At 34.6% G+C, this 21,739-nt stretch overlaps 3 protein-coding genes across 3 annotated transcripts; 1 reads left to right on the plus strand and 2 right to left on the minus strand.

Annotated features, from left to right (window-relative positions):
• Positions 1 to 384: 384 nt before the first annotated feature.
• Positions 385 to 10,997, plus strand: LOC6048339. The gene is made up of 6 exons (XM_038255945.1): positions 385 to 1,611; positions 3,478 to 4,021; positions 8,691 to 8,763; positions 8,824 to 9,038; positions 9,110 to 9,384; positions 9,444 to 10,997. Exons 1-6 carry the CDS (start codon positions 1,076 to 1,078, stop codon positions 9,556 to 9,558), a joined length of 1,758 nt encoding a protein of 585 aa, XP_038111873.1. The 5' UTR covers positions 385 to 1,075; the 3' UTR covers positions 9,559 to 10,997.
• A 113-nt stretch (positions 10,998 to 11,110) lies between these two features.
• On the minus strand, positions 11,111 to 12,480 carry LOC119766519 (dynein heavy chain 2, axonemal-like; the record flags this gene model as incomplete). Its single annotated transcript, XM_038251115.1, has 3 exons — positions 11,111 to 11,528; positions 11,596 to 12,015; positions 12,127 to 12,480. Coding segments are annotated over 3 exons (1,158 nt in total), but the record flags the coding sequence as incomplete, so codon positions are not given.
• Positions 12,481 to 19,746: 7,266 nt separating this feature from the next.
• Positions 19,747 to 21,519, minus strand: LOC119767409 (dynein heavy chain 2, axonemal-like). Its single transcript, XM_038255942.1, has 3 exons — positions 20,628 to 21,519; positions 20,046 to 20,570; positions 19,747 to 19,974 (listed from the first exon to the last, which is right to left on the minus strand). Exons 1-3 carry the CDS (start codon positions 21,476 to 21,478, stop codon positions 19,782 to 19,784), a joined length of 1,569 nt encoding a protein of 522 aa, XP_038111870.1. The 5' UTR covers positions 21,479 to 21,519; the 3' UTR covers positions 19,747 to 19,781.
• Between the last annotated feature and the right edge of the window lie 220 nt (positions 21,520 to 21,739).

The following is a 21,739-nucleotide window of genomic DNA, read 5'->3' on the forward strand; positions in this document are numbered from 1 at the left end:
TCCATTGTGATGCGTGCACATTTTACGCGAGAGTAAGTACACCACGAGCGCGCGTGTGTAAAAAATATAAGCCACGCGTTAACTGTGTACTTTGTAAAAGGCGAAAAAAAAAAGTTTGTCTGCGCAGAATTGATTGGATAATCACATGTTTGGGTTTTGCCCAAAATATAATCATCAAAGGCTGCTGTGTTGTACGCGTGGCTGGTACCATTAACATCTTGATTGATTAATTGTTTTCAGATTGATTTATCAACCATTTTTTTTAAAGGAATAATTTTTTATGTTTTTGTAGTTGGTACAAGTCTCGCAGCTTGCGCGATGAGTAGAATTGACTGTTTGTTCGGTCTGGTGTGGAGTGGCGCGAACTTAACTCTGAGTTTTCATCGTTGCTTCTCTCAGTCTATCGTTGCCAGCCGCACGATTCGGATCGCGCTCGTATAATTGCTCCCGGCGTATTCTTTGTCTGTTTGGATAATTTCGTAATGAAAAGCGTTATTCTCATTCAACTGGCGTGGTGTATGAATTGTGGGTGTGCGATGACCACGTTTAACTAATATGAATTTTGGTTCCAAAATTGAAAGAGTGCGTTTGTGCAATCGTCGGCCAGTTAACCCCAACAAAAAGCAATGCTCTCAATGGATTCAAGTGAAAAGGAAGAAACCAGAGGGAACGGAGAAAAGTTCCAATTAAATCTTACATGATCAAATAACATCCCGGCGAAGAATGAAGTGTGTGTAAAGAGTCGAAATTAAGAAGACCGAAAATTATTAAAGAATGATTGTTTTATATCATTCACACGGTGCATTCACGAAACCCAGACCAGTTGATCGACGGATGAGGATACGCTCGATAGGTTTGAAAAAAAGTGTCGAATAACTAGAGAAAAAAAGTATAAATAAAGTGTGTGCAGTGGCTGACTGTGAGTCGAGAATAAGAAGGAACAAATCGGCTTTGAAAAAGGTGTTATTTGAGAAGCATGAGGTAGAGAAAAAAAATCATCTGATAAAATAGATCTTAGGAAAGGTGGAATGAATTTCCATGCGTAGTAATTCGTTTTTAAAGCAAGTGTTCGATCATGAGATCATCAATAGGCGTTACGAAAGTTCTCGCATTCTATTTCATACTTTTGCATTTATTTTTGAAAGCAAAAATGTGTGTCGGTGCGATCCATGGTGCGAGTAGTGGAAACATTAATGACAGTGATGAGTCATTTTTCCCGGTGGAAACACACACGACAGTCGCCCCATTGCTAGACTCTATACCGAGTCCTGTCGGTCATAGTGTCGCGAAAATTCATCGTCGGCAACATGCGGCGGTTGTCTTGACGCCGAAACCGACGGCGGCGCTTCACCACGTGCGACACGAACATAGTTTTGTGAAAAATCGACACATTGTCAACCCGCAAGATGATCATCATCTTCGCTCTCACAAGAGCAATTTTAAATCTGCTCAAGCTGCTGGCCGAAATTGGTATCCGAACCAGCGACGGCCACCTCATCATCACCGGGGGTTGCACCAGCGGGACTTTAACCCGACTAGCAGCAGTTCATCATTCGCGCTGTCATCGCCGCACAGTGTGCATCGAGCAAGACTTAACCGGGCTAATTCTAGGTATGCAATCCTTTACATTAATTATTAATCCTTGTGCAAAACATTAAACTTTACATTATTTTTTGGAAACTTCCCAAGTTCGTTATGAAGAAAAAAATCCAGTGTCTTATTGCACGCCTCTTGTTGTGCATTTTTATGAATAGATAACAAGGTTATTAAAATTAATAACACCAATTAGCAGCTTCCACACAGTGGCGCCCGTGACTTGAACAACATTGTGTTCGTATACTGTATGATGAAACTTTACGAAGATGCATTCGCGCTGTGTACATTCGAATGAGATAAAGTGTTTTTAAACCAGTCCTGGTATTTAGAGTTGCGTTATCTAGTTAGTCTATATAGAGATAAAATGCTAAAGGGTAGAGGGTGTAAGAAACGAGAATAATTAAGGCTTTGAAGCTTTGAAACCAAACGCCTAAAATCAAAACGGAAGTGCAGTTGAACACAAATTGAAACGGAAAGTAAAGTGAGCGGTGCTATTGCGTTCACTTGATTCCATTTCGTAAAACCTGTCTTTTTCAAATTTCTAGCCACCAAATCACATCGAAAAGGGTTTCGCGTTATTTTTTATCTTTCACTTTCTGTATGGCTGCTGGGTCATTTAAACAGGAATCAAGTATGAGAGTATAGACAAGTGCGAGCAAAACAAGCCTACCTACATATGTAAAAATATATATTTTATGTACTGTAGACACTTCGCTGTAGGTTGCGCCTGCAATTGACCGTAGACAAGTTGCACATATTTCACGCGGATGAGCAATGCGGCCTCACCAGACAGCTTGCTTCTACTAAACTTCTCGGAACAAATGTGACTCAGAAAACAGACAATATTTATAAAACAAATGCCCGTTTCGTTGGAAGCAGTGTTTGATAAGCAAAGAAGAAAACATTCACGCAATTGATCGTTATACGTTTTGCAACAAATGCTCCCAACGGAACGATTCTGTACAGCTTCACGAATGTACGAGGAGCGCAATGTGTGCGGTAAACATATTAACTAATTGGTGACGATGAGCACTTAAAGCTGAATGCAAAGAAAATGTATTTTTATATTGAAATGAAACATCAACTTCCTTGATATTAATTGATCAATTGAAAAACTGCTTCAGTTTTACTGCCACAAACTTGCGTCAAAACTATGCAAAGGCATATTTTTAGTGGCAGGAAAATTTACTCGAATTATTTTACCTTCCGATGCTGTCAGCTGTTCTAATGAGAAGTAGTACGGTGGGATTTATTTCTAGACATGACCTAATTGAATAGCGCAGAAAACTGAAAACTCCCGTATGTGACATACATGTACAAATTTCTCGTAGTTTTCATTCCGAAATTTAGATAATTGTTTGAAAATTTGTATCGTTCCATTAAAGTTACTGACTAGAGTTGATAAAATGTAAAAAAAAAAAAAAATAGGATCGCTCTTTTATTACATAATTCAGGAAAACGATGGTAATTGGATCGTATTTTTTGTTACGCTTCATGTCAATAATTTTATTCGTAGGAGGTTATGTCATTGACATAACCAGAATGACAAAAAACATATCCAGCGATTTTTTTACCGGTATCGAAAAAAAAGAACGTTTGCCTTTATACTATTTTAATACTGATTCAAAAAAAAAAAGAACAAATATTTATTGTGCTCCCATTAGATATTAATTATTTGCAGAAGATATATCTGTTTGTTATAACTCGCTTAATTTAAAAAGAAGCCAGAGTCGGTGTTGGAACCGCTGCAACGCGTTGACAACTCTACATGAGTCCACCGCCCTGGAAAAAAGTATCAACTTTTCAATTTGTTGAAAAATGAATAAATCTCTATCATTTTATTGTGTTTATCAAAATCGTTTTTTTTGTTCACCATTCCAGGAGTATCAGCACAAACCAGCAAAAATCCAATCCTAATCCATGGCTTGAAAACCAGCCCAAGCCATTATCTGCATTTACAACTGAGCCAATAAAGAGTAGCATTAAAAAACATAAAAGTTCTGGTGATTCAAAAAAGTCAACTCACCATACCAATAACTATTTCGAAGAATTGCTCAACAGTTACAAAAGTAATTCGCCATACTACAAAGACCACTTGAAGAGAGACTCAAGCGTGCTGACAAAATCTTTGCAAGCCTTAAACACGAAATGCAGCGACAAAAAATGTAAAAGCAGGCATGCTAAAGAGGATACAAATGATGATGACTATGATTATGAGTATGAAGAAGAAGACGACGATGAAGATGATTATGATGATGAATATTACGATACCGAGGCTCAGGGTGATGCTGGATATAGTACAACAACGAACTCAGTGACGGTAGCAGACAGCACGAAACTTAGTCAGGAACAAAATTATAGTAATGTCAACAATAAATTTGATAACAGCTTACATCAAGATAATGATGATGCTGTGGAAGCAAAAGTAAGTATGGTAATTAGGAACAATACTTTGTCACAACAAACTACCACCACCTTACCGTTGAGTTGAGGTTCTAAACCATGTGTATTTTAACTAAAACCTACAAAACCAACGGAAATCCAATTTTGCCTTTTTTAGAATGATGTTGCGTATGAGACATTTTTTTCAATACGCACCCAAGTGTTCACTTTCAAGCTTGGATTGAATCATTCCCCACTTGGTGCCGCAATCTTATCCCTAAGGTGTCACGTCATGGCCATATCTACTCTATTTTTCTCTAATATGATGCTGCCAGTAACGCTTAAACATACGGTTTAAGCATCACAAGCGTCGTTGCCTGGAATACAAAATCGTGATTGGAATGGGGCAGCTAGAGATTATTTCTGGTTGATTAATTGGCGTGAGCTAGTCCAGCTAGAAGGGTAACAAGGTACTAACCGAGTCGTTCCTCTGGGGCAGCTTTGAATGTCTCAATTTTCTCTTCAACTTGCCATGCATCTGAATAAATCGATACTCTTTTGGCATATTGGCACACTGAAAACGCAATGCTGTTCAGATTTGCAAATGTTTTCAAACAAGATGAGAATAATTTGAAACTTCTAATTTAGTGATTGTAACGCCTTGATTTTTAAGTATTGTATAATAATAGGCTCGCATGACATCAAAATTTATAACATTGTAAAAAAGTATTTTATTTATAACAACAAAAAAGTATTTTTTTACAAAAGTATTCAAAAATAGTACATTATGTTTGTTGATAATGGTTATTAAAAAAAATAGTAAAAATATTTCTTCCAAATAATACGAAACCCAAATTTTCGAATTCTTAGATTCTGCATGGATCGTAACACAGACGCCTTTCCTCCTCTATTTAAGTTACGTATTGTTTTTTTACCCCTTATATTTGAAGAAAAAAGTATGCATAGTAAACTACAAGATACATATTCAGATTTGAAAACATTGTAAACGAAATCGAAAACAATCGATGTTATCGATTTTAAAACAATTTGTTTACGGTTTTTCGGACAGGATTTCTATCCGTGTATTGTTCATGGCAAAAGGTTAACTTTTGTTAACAGCTTGATCGAAAATATACCATCAAATATCAAATCAAACCAGTAATTCCTTAGTGGAACTTTTTAACCCTCAGCTGCCCATTTTCTAAATTCATTCCATTCCTTGTTCAAGAGGACATATCACGATTTTTCCTTTATAATTTGATATCAATAAATTGGTTTAAAATCAGAACATTTATGTTGAGTTTAAATCATGCTGGCCAAAGCTATTCAAAAACTAAAAATTAGCAAAGCTTATTTAAAAAGTTTATTATTTTTCTCCATCCCGACAGGAGCCGAGAAAAGTTTACCGAGAGTTAAGATGAAGCGGTGGTTTATTACCGCAGGGCTTATCTTGATATCTCAACATCTACTAGAGGCTGTTGCTTTCTTCAAAAAGGTTAAGCCGATTTGTAGTATAGGAGCTTTCCATAAACTATAAACATTTTTTGGACAATTCCCTCCATCTTCCCTCGTGGACATTTTTTCACACAAAAAAATGTATTGAGAAATCGACAATCGCAAATCTCCGCTACACTAGAGTGCCCACGTGGTTTATGGATGGCCCTATAGTGTTGAAATTGACTGACCAAACAAACAAAGCAATTTTAGGCTATGGATCATGCATAAATGTTTCTCCTCTTTCATGTTTTCTATGTTTGTCGAAAAAATCCTACGTAATTTATAGACTGTCCTAGCGTCAAAAATGAATTTCTTAAATGAGTTTTAAGCATAGAAAAAAAAATACGAATTTTTGCAACAACATGTTTGACTGGGAACTAAATAAATAAAAGTACTTAAAAATTTATAAACAATTGTTAACATATATTGTCCCTATAAAACATAGTGATATTCTGAAAGTTTACTATTTATCATCTAAGTAATTTATTTTATACGCAAAAACGACCAAAATATTAGTAAAATATTATTATCTATCTATGCATATATGTGATTTCGACGGTTTTGTTCGAACGGGAATCAGTCCAATACGGAACGTCGGATCGAGGAGCTATTTGTTGCGTTGGGTTCGTATAAACTAATTCACACTTTGACCACTCTGGAACCGATTCCGGAGCATCGGCAAATTGTATGGACCAAGTTACGTAAAATCAAATTTGATCACAGGAGGCTGAATAAGCAAAAAAGCAAAAAAAAAAAGTCAATCATCGAAAAAGAGGCACAGAACGAAGTTGGTCGGGTAATGGCCTATCTACAATCACTTAGCTTAGAAAATTTCACTTAGCTTAGGAATTTGAATCAATGGAAATGAATCTGAGTTTCTACAATGGAAAAGTAATCAAATTAGAAACTGACGTTTGGTTTGGAAAATTTCAAAATCTACGGTAAGTTGACGTTTCCATATCAAAGGTAAACAAACAACTGCATAGCAACGTATATCAGCCCAGCAAGTTTTCTAAGTTGATTGTGGATGACGAACGTAAGTTGCAGACTTTCCTAAGTAACTACTTTACTTAGATGTTCTAAGCTAAGTGATTGTAGATAGGCCATTATTTGAAACGTTTCAAATACCTTCTAATCCAGGGGCGCTCAAAGTTTTTGAATGGCGGGCCAAGTTTGAAGCTCACATAAGCTTGCGGGCCATATGAGAAAAAATGTTTTTTTTTTTAAATTGAAATCTATAAAACTAAAAACAAAATATTATAAAACAAAAAAAACTGTTTTGTACAAAAAAGCCTGCAATCAATTGGAATTGTTTTATTAAAATCAGAAGATAAAAAAAATATCAACACAAACATTATTCATCTGCTTTTCATTGCAACTTTGTTTATATTTGTGAAATCGTGATTTCACAAATATAATGATAATTTTAAAGTTGTATTATTTTTTTTATTGATTTTTTTAAAATATATTTCAGATGGAGAGACATAAACTTTGTAAAAGTGCGTAATTATTTTTTTTTTTAATTTTGTGCAATCTTAATTATAAATATTTGCTTGAGGATTTTTCGAAAATTATTCCTCCAACTGAAATAAAATTTCTATAAATATTCGATGAAAATTTTGACATTTACTCTTTTAACCACATTTAAACCTGTTACGGAACGTGTTAAAATAGGCATAAACTTAACCTTAATTTCCAGGAATTATAAAATCACTTAAGGTGAAGACTTCCATCATCGCCAAGATTTTTCGTTCAAAGATATAAAGATTATCCTTGCTGATTCCTTTTGGTAACGATTATCCTTGGAAAGTTATGAAAATCGTCATTAATCGATGATTGCCAACTAGGACGTCAGTGATTGTAGCACAACACTATATAAATTTTGAAACACATTTGATTTAGATCAAAAGTTCCTTCAGTGGCTTCAACAGACAGGCACATGCTGATTCATTTTGGTGCAAAAATTCGTAAAATTGAATTCAATACAGAGCATTTTACAGTGATGATCAATTTTCTTTGAAAATGATCAACGGCTTCACCTTAAAGATGCGCCAAAGGGCAATTTTACATGATCCTCCAAAATGGGTCCGCGGGCCACAAGAAATGGCCTCGCGGGCCACGTTTGGCCCGCGGGCCTTACTTTGGTCACCCCTGTTCTAATCTGATGTGACTAAGTGATAACAGTTCAATTGTTAGCAAATTAACATGTTGTTTCATGCGTTGTTTCTCTTGCCCCAACGAGTTATTTGTCTTGCCCCACTGGATTTAAAATAAACTGTTCTATAAAAGTCTTAGTCAAGACTCGAAATAAGATGATTATCACAAAAATCCTATCCTGGTTTTTAAGCGAAGATGGCGCTCGAATGGTGAACGCCCGAAATGTCAAAATCGCGCAGTAGCACCAACATTAAAAAAAATCTGGCTGTCATGCCATGGCACACTTTTTCTTTAATGTTGGTACCACTGCGTGATTTTGACATTTCGGGCGTTCACCATTCGAACGCCATATTCGCTTAAAAACCTCGATTGATTTATTTAGGTTTTTAATGAGTTTTAACGAGCATTTCCTTAGCTTGTTACAATAGCCCCACCTTCCCCTAAATAGAATTATAAGGCAAAATATTTCACATGACGGTTGTTCAGTTGGTGGTGGTAGAAATAAATCCTAAGACTTATTTAATTTATTACAGTCCAAACTCGATGATCGAAGACTTCGTAAACAAATATTTCGGATAATCAGATTACAAAAAAATCTTTCGCTGTCCTTTGAGCAGTAATATGATCCTAAAAATGATCCAATAATAGACAAGTTGTTGTAGTAACAGGCAATCGATAACTTATAATTGACTATTTAACAAATTTAGCAGAACTCAAATTAAATCTAAAAAAACACTTAACTTCTGGAGATTTGACGTCGTGAAACTATTAAGTGACTAGCTATAACTTTTTACACGGCGCTCAGGCACTCTTTTAAACAAAACAAATGGAAGTTTGTTTGAGCGCTGAGTAATATTTGTGTCGAACTAATAAAAAAAATAACACGATATTCTGACAACATTCGGTGTCAAACAATTGTGGTTTTAGTATATGATTTCATTGATTGATTATTCAAAGTTTTTTTTTCAAAATCGTTGGATATTCGAACTATGGATAATCGAATTTGGACTGTAAAGCACACTTGAGATACGAAGTTTAACTAAAATTAAACATTACAGCATTCACTTTCCAACAGTGTTGATACTACCAGAGAAAACAATAAAGTTCTGTCCAAAGAAGTGTATGCAGCAGGTAAGATGTTTAAACAAGAAATGTGTGTAGAGTTGTTCATTTTAGACAATTTTTTTGTAGATGCAAATATGGCAAAGTTCCATGTAGCCAAACTTCGACGAGAGGGGAATTGTAATGTTCCTAAACCAAAAATTGTATTAGCTTCAAATGATCCAACAAAGCAATACACGCCACACTGTACAATACTTCATCGATGCGGTGACGATGTCGGATGTTGTCCACAGGCAAAAACATGTGCAGCTTCAAAAAATTCAACGGTTGAACTTTATTTTTTTGTATGTTCAATAAGATGAAAGCAAATGATTCAGCAGCATGCCTGATCTAACTCAATATCTCCTAATTTCAGGTCAAAGCTGTTGGATCAAGGTCAACAATTGAAAGGCTGAGTTTTATCAATCACACAGAGTGTGCGTGCATCAATCGGCACGAGTCAATAAATCGTAGAACACCATCCGTTTCAATAGTGGCGACACCAACTAAACCACCAATCTGCAACTGCCCAACGTACTTTCAGCGTGTTGTCGATAATGACAACCGATGCTTTTGCGATTGCTCGTCCAGTGATTCACAGTGCGATCAATTTAAGCGTGGTCTAGAGCATTTTTCGATGGATAATCGAAGGTAAAGCTTAATTTATCAAGCGCATGAACTACCCTAATATTAATAATTCTTTCCCCTAGGTGCATCATGAATAATCGCTGTGAGGAGCCTAGATGTGAATATGGACGTTACAACATTGCTAAAGGGAAATGTCCGGCAAAAAAGGACGCTCTTAGTATCGCTTTTAAAGTCTAGTTGTTGATAGTCTGCCTTAAAACTACACAATCATTTAACTTGAGAGATTCCTTCCCAAAATTGTAGTGTAAATAAATTTTAAAATAAAATAGAGCAGGATCAATTTCCTTGGAATGAACATGAATAAGCAAGGCAGCAAGTAAAGTTAGCAGCTTATGATGTTTAAAATGATGTATATGATTCCTAATATTTTTTAATTAGGAAATAGATGAATACCATCATATGAAAAAAAAAACTGATGAGCCTATTCAGATGTAGTCCCGATTCGCCCAGTTTACAGTATAAAGTTTAATAATGTGAATACAAATAGTTTCGAAAAAAACAATACACAATATAAGATGAACAGATAAAAGAATGAATGTATGATTTAAATATTAGCATTTTCGATGCATGGAATTTTCAATAATAAAAAACTCATATTTTTTCCTGGTAAATAATTTAAAATTTAATAAAGGCCTCTTTATCCGAAGTACTATTATCCAAAGATTTTCGGATAATCGAAACATGAAAAAATCACGAATAATTTATCTATAATTTATACCAAATCCTTGTTTACATTTTCTGCCACTGTGATTTTGACACAAGCGTTTGCGTTTACACCAAGAAGATGTATTAGAAAACTTGTTGCAATTTTAAGACCCGTGTTTGCTCGTTCCATGTTTTTAATTTACGAATATGAGAATGTGCATTCCAAGATTGTTTATGTGAGAATGAGCAATTCAAGATGGCGCCCATAATCTCAGAGCACGTTAGTAAAACATTCTGGTTAAATATTTTCTTCATTTCATCACCATTTCATAAGTCATGTTTACATTTGTGCTAAAAAAATCTTTGAAAAAGGACTTCGGATTATCAAGTCTGAACTGTTGAATTCAATCATTAAAACCATTAAAGAAGTGCCATACAAATCAAGATTTCAATAACAAGTGTATTCAAGACTTTATTTTGTGTGTATAGCATAGAAAAAATTGTGCCTTTAAAAAAAGAGCCTTAAAATGGTTAAACAAGATTATTTTAAATTATGATTATTCCAGTGAAATCTAAAAATTCAGATTTTTAAAATGGTGCGTGATTGATGCATAATCATCCAATTTTCTTACAAACTAAATCTGGACTACAAACAACGATTGGTGCGATAACTTGTTTTAATATTAATTTATTAGTGAAATGTACGAGCAAGATGAGATTATAGATCAGAGGAAGCCTATAATTTGTTCTAAATGAAAACATCCCGTCTAAATAAGAACCGCTCTGCAAAATTTCTGAAATAGACTTATCTGCAACACTAACTAGAATTTAAAGCCAAACATAAATTATTATTTGAAATAAACATTTTTCTATTCAAACTGGATTAGAGAAGTTCACTAGTCATATAAGTACAATAGTATTATGATTGTGGTATGTAGTTGGCAAATAAATACGTTTATGTCAGTTGGTTATTTTCTCTATAAGTCGTTTAATATTGGCAAAGAGTGAATTTATCTGATTTTATTATGCTCATGATTAGTGTTTATCATTACGAAATCTTAATAGAAACATATTTTTTGTACAATTGAATTCCAGAAATATATATTTATCAGATCCATTCAATTTGTAAGTGTCAATGCGGTATTATAGTTCGCCCATTTTTCTTTCGGGAAGTCTCCCGTTTTAAGGTATAGCGTACAAATAAATGATTCTTCACTACGGCTGGGGCCATAAAAGCAGGGACATGCAAAATCTCGTTCGTTTACATCGTCTTTCTTGATGACAGGCTTAAAATGTGTGGGTGGCATCGGAGAACACATTTGTAAAATATTAGGCTCTTTCAAACATTGTTTTTCTAGGTCCCAACCTCCATTTTGCAGGTAAATTTCTCGAGCAATAAATCCATCTGCGATAGCAAACTTAACAATAGGTTTCATTGTGGTAAATACAGTAACTTTCCATTCAGCATCCGTGACTGAAATATCATTGGCGCTGGCGAAGAGCTAAAACAAAAATCATTGGAAATGGTAAGTTTCACTGGGGGTACGCAAGCTTAAAAAAGTAAACTACCTGCAATACGCTATCTAGAAACATGACTGGCCTTATAAAATATCCAAGAACAATGTTCGTTGAGAGTTGACCAGTTTCAGACCACATTCGGAAGAATTCGACTCTGCATCTGAGATCGTATATCCAATCGGAGATGCATTTGTTTGTTGGGTATCGTAGCCAAGCATGTGGCACTCGGTTTTGTCTGAAATGCTCTAAAAAGTCTTCGTATTCTTCATTCAAACAACGCTCTCCTAATAATATGGCAAATGTTTGTTCAAGATTTTTTCTAACAAGCCTCACGATTTGATTGTATGAATGTATCTCGAGCAGCAAAGCATCACTTACAGGGGTTCTGTTTGCACCTACAATTCTTACTGCATTATCATAGTCTAGGTAAACAGGAAGTTTTGTTAGCAGCTCTTGGATTGTTTGCTTCACCTGAAAATCAGATGCATGTTGTTAAAAGCATTATGTTTGAAGAATGGAAATAACAATGACAAGATTCTTTCGGCACTTTCATGCAAGTTGATGATGAAAAAAATGTCTTACGTTTTCAAAATCCATGCTAACATAAGGTTTAATTTGAAATGATGAAATAGCCTGTGGATCAAGCGGTACCTTGCGCAGCATTTCAAGTATATAGGATGACTGCGATTTCAGATGTTGAATATTTGCATTTTCGTTCAGACCATACACGTTGATTCCATCGGCCATCGGAATTTGTTTTAAAATAAAATTTTTATATGCTTGAAAATTACCGTCACGAGGAATCGAAAAACGACTGTCATACGAAACTAATGTGCTTTGGGAAACGTTAATAAATTGTTTGTAAAAAATTTCATTGTAATATGAATCAAAGATACGTTGGTCCCAGTAGTAAGTTATTTGACCTGCAACCAGAAAGATATTGGGTTAAATGATTGAAATTATTTGAAAGTATTATTCCTATTCTGCCAAAATCCAAATAACCAAAATGACCAAATGACAAAAAATGAAAAAATGATCAAATTGACCAAAATGGCCAAATTGACCAAAATTGCAAAATTGACCAAAATGACCAAAATTACCGAAATGACCAAAATGACCGAAATGACCGAAATGACCATAATGACCAAAATTACCGAAATGACCAAAATGACCAAAATGCTTGCCAGAATGACAAAATGACCAAAATGACCGAAATCACCGAAATGACCAAAATCAACAAAATCACCGAAATGACCGAAATGACCGTAATTACCAAAATGACCAAAATGACCAAAATAACCAAAATGACCAAAATGACCAAAGTGACCAAAATGACCAAAATGACCAAAATAACTAAAATAACCAAAATGACCAAAATTGTCAAATTGACCAAAATTACCAAAATTACAAAAATTACCAAAATTTACCAAATGACCGAAATGACCATAATGACCAAAATTACCGAAATGACCAAAATGACCAAAATGACAAAATGACCAAAATGACCAAAATCAACAAAATCACCGAAATGACCAAAATGACCGAAATGACCGAAATTACCAAAATGACCGAAATGACCATTATTATCAAAATGACCAAAATGACCGAAATGACCAAAATGACCAAATTGACCAAATTGACCAAAATGACCAAAATGACCAAATAACCAAATTGACCAAAATGACCAAAATAACCAAAATGACCAAAATGACCAAAATGACCAAAATGACCAAAATGACCAAAATGACCAAAATGACCAAAATGACCAAAATGACCAAAATGACCAAAATGACCAAAATGACCAAAATGACCAAAATAACCTAAATGACCAAAATGACCAAAATGACCTAAATGGCCAAAATGACCAAAATGACCAAAATGACCAAAATGACCAAAATGACCAAAATGACCAAAATGACCAAAATGACCAAAATGACCAAAATGACCAAAATGACCAAAATGACCAAAATTACCAAATGACCAAATGACCAAATGACCAAATGACCAAAATGACCAAAATGACCAAAATGACCAAAATGACCAAAATGACCAAAATGACCAAAATGACCAAAATGACCAAAATGACCAAAATGACCAAAATGACCAAAATGACCAAAATGACCAAAATGACCAAAATGACCAAAATGACCAAAATGACCAAAATGACCAATACGACCAAAATGACCAAAATGACCAAAATGACCAAAATGACCAAAATGACCAAAATGACCAAAATGGCCAAAATGACCAAAACGACCAAAATGACCAAAATGACCAAAATTACCAAAATGACCAAATAACCAAATTGACCAAAATGACCAAAATGACCAATATGATCAATATGATCAAAATGACCAAAATGACCAAAATGACCAGAATGATCAAAATGACCAAAATGACCAAAATGACCAAAATTACCAAAATTACCAAAATGACCAAAATGACCAAAATGACCAAAATAACCAAAATGACTAAAATGACCGAAATGACCATTATTATCAAAATGACCAAAATGACCAAATTGACCAAAATGAAAAAATGACCAAAATTATCAAAATGACCGAAATAGCCGAAATCACCAAATTGACCAAAATGATCAAAATGACCAAATAACCAAATTGACCAAAATGACCAAAATGACCAAAATGACCAAAATGACCAAAATTACCAAAATGACCAAAATGACCAAAATGACCAAAATGACCAAATAACCAAAATGACGAAAATGACCAAAATGACCAAAATGATCATTATTATCAAAATGACCAAAATGACCAAATTGACCAAAATTACCAAAATGACCAAAATGACCAAATTGACCAAAATGACCAAAATTACCAAAATGACCAAAATTACCAAAATGACCAAAATTACCAAAATGACCAAAATTACCAAAATGACCAAAATGACCAAAAGGACCAAAATTACCAAAATGACCGAAACGACCGAAATAGCCGAAATCACCAAATTGACCAAAATGACCAAAATGACCAATACGACCAAAATGACCAAAATGATCAAAATGACCAAAATGACCAAAATGACCGAAATAGCCGAAATGACCAATATGACCAAAATGACCAAAATGATCAAAATGACCAAAATGACCAAAAATGACCAACATAATCATTATTATCAAAATGACCAAAATGACCAAAATGACCAAAATTACCAAAATGACCAAAATGACCAAAATGACCAAAATGACCAAAATGACCAAAATGACCAAAATGACCAAAAGGACCAAAATTACCAAAATTACCGAAACGACCGAAATAGCCGAAATCACCAAATTGACCAAAATGACCAAAATGACCAATACGACCAAAATGACCAAAATGATCAAAATGACCAAAATAACCAAAATGACCAAAAGGACCAAAATGACCGAAATAGCCGAAATGACCAATATGACCAAAATGACCAAAATGACCAAAATGACCATAATTACCAAAATGCTAAAAATCAGGTAAAACTTTTTTTTTCAAAAAGCCCAAACCCTGGAGTTAAAAGCATTTTCGTGTGAAATTTAGTTAGTATCATTAAAGCGTAATTTATTTTAAACCAAAAGTCAAGGAGAATCAAACTTTGTTTGTTTAGTTTCAAGGATACTGCAGCTTTTTATGTTTAGTTTAGTGTTTTGTGTTGTACTTTGAACTTTGAACTTTGTTTTAATAATCTAATAAATGTGAAGTGTGGTTGAAATTACGTAATACTTTTAATTATCTCAAATATATTGCACACTTTGCACCATATTTTCTCCCTGTGCGAATCGATTGCACACAACTGCACACTAAATATTTGCAGACTGAAAATCGAGACACGCACCACTCTTGACGAGCGAGGAGGAGAAGGGATGCCAGAGAACCATTCTTGCGATTTTTGATCAGTTTTTTATTTGGTATAAAATAAATGACAAGCCGACATTTTGCGACTAAAGTCCCTAAGAAGCGCTTTCAAACAAGATAATTTCTGCCAACACAGGCTGTGACACCATTTTTTTATAATTAGGGTGAAAATACATCTTAAATTTGTTATGCACGATCGTGTCGTACAAAAATATGGTTAATCGTTGCTTGTAGTAAAGTCAGCAATCTCACTCTATTATAGGATATAAAAATTGTAAATAAAAAATAAAAAATTCTATTGTAAAATATAAATCCAAATAGAAAGGCATTTTGCATTATTTTCAATTGACTGCGCTTCTATTTCTGTTGTTGGATTATTTATTGTTTTTTTTGCACCGTGATTCATTAATATTAAAAAAAAAACATGTTTACTGTGCCGGATCTTTATCCAATTTTGATCGAGAATAGTTTAACAACACCTCAGACTCCTCTATCTACCACTTGACAATGTGATACATGATCATAAATCAAACATTAATGGCAAGCAAAGTCCTTAGATATCATTGCAATACACGAATATTGTAAATTATTTTAAAAGATGTTGCACTTACTCTTGTAGCAGATTTCCAAGCACACTTTTTCAATAAACTGCCTAGGTATAATCTCCGAAATGTTTTCTAATAAAGCGTTGCTATGCTTTGCATTTGCCGACGTTAAACCTTTAATGCTGTAGGTCAAAAGTTTTCTTGCCAGCTAATCAAGTAGAGTAAAAATTTATTAAAATCCTGAAATAAATATTCTTGTATACTTCTTCTCTTACATAAAAATCAGATAGTTCAAAGGTGTAATTTTGTAACCACCCAAGTGTTTCAAACTTGCTTCTTCCATTCAGCAGAGCATGAAGAAACGATAGAGAAAATAACAGTTTCTTATGTTGTGTGTGATAGGCATTCTTAGACAATTTCTCAAACTCACGCTCTCCAATTTCTTCGAATAACTTGCTCATATTTTGTTGGATTCCCTGAAAAAATAAGTTTGTATTTTTCATTCTTTTTTAAGTTTAGAAAAATACCATTGGCTTGTGGTAAGCAAACTTTGAACAACTTTGTAGAAATACTAAAGGTACAGGTTCATTTTCTGTTACGTTTACCCATAGGCGAAAATCAGATTTAGAATCAATTGATTTGATATATTTCAAAACAGTTGGAAATTTCACAACAAACGACTTTGATTTGAGAGGATTGCTAATGTAGAGCCATTTTTCTTCAGCAACGCAATCTTTCAGACAATGCACCAAATCTTGTAATGTATCGCTATTCATGTTTAGAAATTTGATATCACTCTTGGCAAGAAATTGGACTTCTGACCATGGATTGCTATTCAAGTCTGTTACGAGTAATATTGGCGTTTGCGGAGTGCTCTCACTCAGCACATCAGATAAATTGAAGCGGTTAGTGTAGGTATACTTTCTGCCAAGATTTTTATCAATATATTCCGTCATACATGGTTCAAATCGATCGAGTCGCAAGCAACGTACCACGATATTTTTTTGGAATTTTGTTAGGTTCCTTTCCCAATTTACTGGCATTTTTTCAGTTTCTGGGCAAGGAGACTTGTACCAATATTTCCAATCATCGTTACAATCTTCAAATGATTGTGCAATTCCTAGAAATCCGGGCAGTTTATCTAACTCAGTTATATTGTCCCATTGTTCAGCGCTGATCCAAGTTTGGCTAGGCTTTTCAATCTGCTCAGTTCGATCAATCTTTCTAGGACCGTGCAGCAAAAAGTTATACTCATTCAGGCTCAAACGTTCTTCTGCGAAGAGTAAGCGAACGCAAAGCATGAACCCAAATATGTTTCGATCTAGTGGTTTTAACCCAAAGCAAACATTCCTGCAAAAAAAAAATGTAGAAAAACCAAATTTTTCATTCAACTCATAGTAAAGCATAAAACCTTCTCGAAAATACTCACCTAAACACATTATATGTATGATAGTCAATGATTTTTTTGTTTCGCTCTTCAATTACTTGTGATCTTGGACATTTTTGCAAAGAATTTTCAAACAGTGCAAAATACCAGTGTAATGAAAAGGCGTACAATGGGTTAATTTGTTTCAAACTATCAATTACAAAAAACAGCAAACATGATCGTCCCGCGCAAGATCTATAATTTTCTCTGGAGCTTTCTATTTCTTGGCGAGTTCGTTCGTCCTGGTCGAGTGCAATATTTACTCTATCGGTGGTTTGTTTGGAAACTTGGAGACTTGAATAAAGCTCTTCATTCTCCAAAAGTGGCATTTGGCTTTCATTCAACAATCGTAGAATATTTTCTTCCAGATCAAAAAGGGTCTTGTTGTTGTCAATTATAGTTTGCATTAATATTTCTTTCCGCTCTTCAAGACTTGGGTTTTCATGCTGAACGACAATTGCTGTAAATTTCAAATGAAACAAAGTGATAAATAAAAGGTTTTTTTTACATAAATACTATATCTACTTACTGAGTAGTTTAGACTCAAGTCCTGGTAGCCCCAAAACAAAATTGATCATATTTGTTTCTTTTTTTAATAATGTACTGTATGTCAAGTTTTCATTACTCATCAAATAAAATGAAAATTTTTCAAATGCTTTTGTAATGCACCGTTTTTGATTTTTGATGTCGTTTTTGTCGTGATCTATTCCGAGCAAGTTATGCAATGATTTGACGAAAATCGGCATGTTCTTTTCTTGAAAGTTGTAAAAAACTATTGAATGCCTTGATTGTGCCGCAATACCTCCTTGATGAATTGTCATTTCATCGTTGATGTCATACATAAACAAATTGGTGGAGCTGTGAATTCCCAAGATCCATTGTTTGATTTCACCTTGCGGGTCAATAACTAACGGTACTCTGAATTGGGTATGAAGTAAAATTGTTGCATTTTCAAGAGAGAGAGGATCCATTGTCATTCCGTGATTTTGCCACGTTTGCAATACATTGGGTTCAAAGAAAAACTCAAATAAATTAAAAGTTTTGTTGAATGGAATTTCTAATGCCTCCAAATCGATCATCCATTGTGTTTTAATGTTGTCTCTCTGCATAGGTGGTAATGATCCAAAATATACTAGCGATCCTGCGGCATGGAATGTATCTCCAATGAGATTGTGATGTTCTTTTTCTAATTGTTCTTTTATTTTTGTCCATCTAACTTTTTCACTGCTCAATCCCGACACCAACGATTTGGCACGTTGTAATTTGATAGCCATTTGTCTGGCCTGTTCTTCCAATTCTTGTTTACGTTTGATTTTGTGTTCATATTCCTTTCGGAGTTCTTCTAATACTTTAGCTAGTTCTTCCAACTTTTGCTCTGCCGCCTTCAGTGACAATTGTTTCTCAATAAGAGACGCATTTGCATCTTCCATCTTTTTAATTTTTGGGCCAACATATCTAGAATGTAAAGTTGTGTTACTCAGAAAACCATACTTCTAACATATAGCACACTTACTTATAAACCTTGCCGTAATTTTCAATTGCTCGAACCCAAAGAATTAGAGATTTAGCTGCTTTCGAAACAATTCCAACTTTATTAGGTTCCAGTTCGGGATTTCTTACATAGCCTCCGATCGTTTTGAGTGTTTTTTCGGCAATATTGTTTTTATCGAAGCTTCGCAAAGTATCCAAAAACTTCTGCTCTCCTAGTTGTCGTTTGGATTCTGCCCATGTGGGTTCTTTGCCCAATAAAATCATAACCGCATTCAACACAAGCTCAACCTTCACCGGGGGTCTGGCATATGATTTTATTTCATTCATATCTTTTTTATTCAATGAATCAAGCGCGGCTATTGCAGAATTCAACGCAGGCATGGCTTTTGCCAAATCTGCTTCGGCAATGTCTGCCAGTTGCTTGCAAACAACTTCCTCTGCGCCAATTTTTACACGTTGTATGGCAACCTCTTGTTTTTGTTCATCGGCTTCGATTGTTTGAGTTTCGATATTTTCGATGAATGTCTCCAACTCGTGTTGAAAGGTTTCTATTTGATACTGTTGCTTTTCTAACAAGTCTTGAAGTAGTGTAACATTTTGCGTTGCTTCCATTATTTTGTTTACACCTTTGGTAAATTTTCCGTGTGAAGCACGCAAAATATTACGTTTGTACAACAAAACTCTGAAAACAAAAATAAAAGTTATTTTTGCCTTCAATCGGAATTACTCTATACCTTCGGAAAGTAAGCAAAAACTCAAAAAACCAACTCGTCAAGGTTTCCAGTTTCTCCTGATGCTGCAAAGTAGTATGTAATCTTGCCGCGGCATCCACCGAGGCGTTATAGAAGCGATCTTCAGTACTTTGAATTAAACTGTCACGTTTTCGGTGCTATTCAAAGTATAAAGAAAAAAAAATAGATTTACTTTTTAAATAATTATTTGTCTCACCGTTGGCTCGGTATCAACTTTCAATGTTTCTTGACATGAAACAGGTACATCAAAAATTATGTGCATTTTGAAAAATAGTTTTGCTACTTCCATTAAACTCATTTCTGTTAGAGAATGGATACAGTTTGTTGTTGTACTGGTCAAAAGTGACGTGTATGTGTTCAAAAGATATCTGGAAAAAGCAAATTTTTATATACTATTTTCGCAATAAATAGCATGCAAAATGTTAATAGTTAGAATTACCTGTAAGGTTTTGTGTTCATGGGTAGACATAATACAAAGTGTAAGTTATTTTTTATCGCTGCCAGCACGTTTACATCTTCAAACACTTTTTGTGATAAGAAGCCTGATATGGAATCATTTACTACGAAACCATTAAGAAATTCTAAGAAATAATGGTTTAAATTCGCAGTATCATCAGCTAAAACAAGGCATATCACACGATTCGTTGCTGCCAAATCAAAAAGATGTCCGACCTTTTTGTCTACTACATCTTCAGAATCATCATTCGTAAATCTAAGCTGGTGGTAAATAGTTTCTCTTTGGTCCATAGCTGTTTGACTGCTCTTTGATACAGTTTGGTGGTTTAGGATGCTTGTAGCTAGATCACATATCGTATGCCGGCCGCTGCCAATTTCACCAACCAACACCATATGTCCCTTTCTGATACGACTAATACGAAGGAGTTTAGCTGCGTGTTCTACGGCTTCTTGATACACGATAGTCTTTGAATCTGCATTCGAATTGGTAGCTTTCTCTGCAAATTGCCTGAATAACGAATAAATAAATGTAGAGGGAAGTTCTAGCAGTTAAATATTTAATTACATCAATTGATTGGTTTCCTTCACATCTTCATAGCTGCCTTCCTGATTCAATACATCACAAAACAGTGGACTTTTATTGCCCGGACAAATGCTGTGCAGGGTAGCTTCAAAGTGTTTGGAGATGGTGTCATTGAAGATTTCATAATACAGCTTGTAATCAACGTTATCTAGTAAATCCCATGTTTCCCGAAAACATTCATGAATCCAAAGCCTCAGCAATGGATTTTTCTCATAATGACAGATGTTGGGACAAAAAATGCACATCGAATGTAAAATTCTGTCAACAGTTTTCAGCGAAAACTGATAGCGTGGTTTGATTGGAGTTGCTGGTAGCTGAATGGCAAGCGATCGTACAAAATCAATAGTTGCAGGTACCAGTACATCAATAAACTTGTTTGGTGCAATAGCCTTAATCGCGGCCATCATTTTGTTTCTAAATATAGTTGCATTTGATTCGTCACTGCAGGAGTTGTAACTGATTGTATGAAACTTGTTTAACAATCGTATTGTGCTTGAAGGGAACGTGTGCAAGGGATAACTGTTTCTCATAGCCGCTATAATTTGTGTTTGCTGCAGACGTTGTGGGCATTTGTTATCAATCCATGCTCTATGCTCAATGAAATGTCTCAAAAATTCAGTGCTATCAGTCTTATCACTAAGAACGTTGTGAAGATCATCCAGAAACCATATCAAGTTCTTTCTGTCTTTTGGATAGACTATTTCTTTTGAAATCTTCATGGTATTCCAACGAAGAATTTTCATCAAACGATTCGAGCTTGTATTGCTGTTGAAACTTGTAACACAAGTTGCTTGAGTTTTGACTTGCATTTCAAGTAGTATGTGTTTTAACATTGCACTCTTCCCTACAGCATCGTTACTAGTCAAGAGCACCGGTTTTTCGTTTGAAATCATACATTTTATGATATATTGGTATGGAATATTATCTATACTGTTCATGAAGGATCTGTAACGATTTGAAAAATGTTTTTCTAAATCGAAATTTTAATTTCTGGTGTTAAAGGATAATTACCCTTCAATGCTGCTTCCTAAATTGCTATCATTCCAAAATGTCCAAGAAGTAGCGTTTTCAGAAACATCAATGAAATACTGATA

Source organism: Culex quinquefasciatus, chromosome 2 (assembly GCF_015732765.1).
Source record: "Culex quinquefasciatus strain JHB chromosome 2, VPISU_Cqui_1.0_pri_paternal, whole genome shotgun sequence".
NCBI lineage: Eukaryota > Metazoa > Arthropoda > Insecta > Diptera > Culicidae > Culex > Culex quinquefasciatus.

What these genes read in the sequence shown, in the direction of transcription:
- LOC6048339 (XM_038255945.1), top strand. Translation starts at nt 1,076, where the DNA reads ATGAGATCATCAATAGGCGTTACGAAAGTTCTCGCATTCTATTTCATA. An exon ending in CAAAGAAGTGTATGCAGCAG is followed by an intron (nt 8,764 to 8,823) that starts GTAAGATGTTTA and finishes ATTTTTTTGTAG; the next exon opens with ATGCAAATATGGCAAAGTTC. An exon ending in TTTTCGATGGATAATCGAAG is followed by an intron (nt 9,385 to 9,443) that starts GTAAAGCTTAAT and finishes TCTTTCCCCTAG; the next exon opens with GTGCATCATGAATAATCGCT.
- LOC119767409 (XM_038255942.1), bottom strand. Translation starts at nt 21,478, where the DNA reads ATGTTAAAACACATACTACTTGAAATGCAAGTCAAAACTCAAGCAACT. An exon ending in AAGGAAACCAATCAATTGAT is followed by an intron (nt 20,571 to 20,627) that starts GTAATTAAATAT and finishes TTCGTTATTCAG; the next exon opens with GCAATTTGCAGAGAAAGCTA. An exon ending in ATGAACACAAAACCTTACAG is followed by an intron (nt 19,975 to 20,045) that starts GTAATTCTAACT and finishes TGCTTTTTCCAG; the next exon opens with ATATCTTTTGAACACATACA.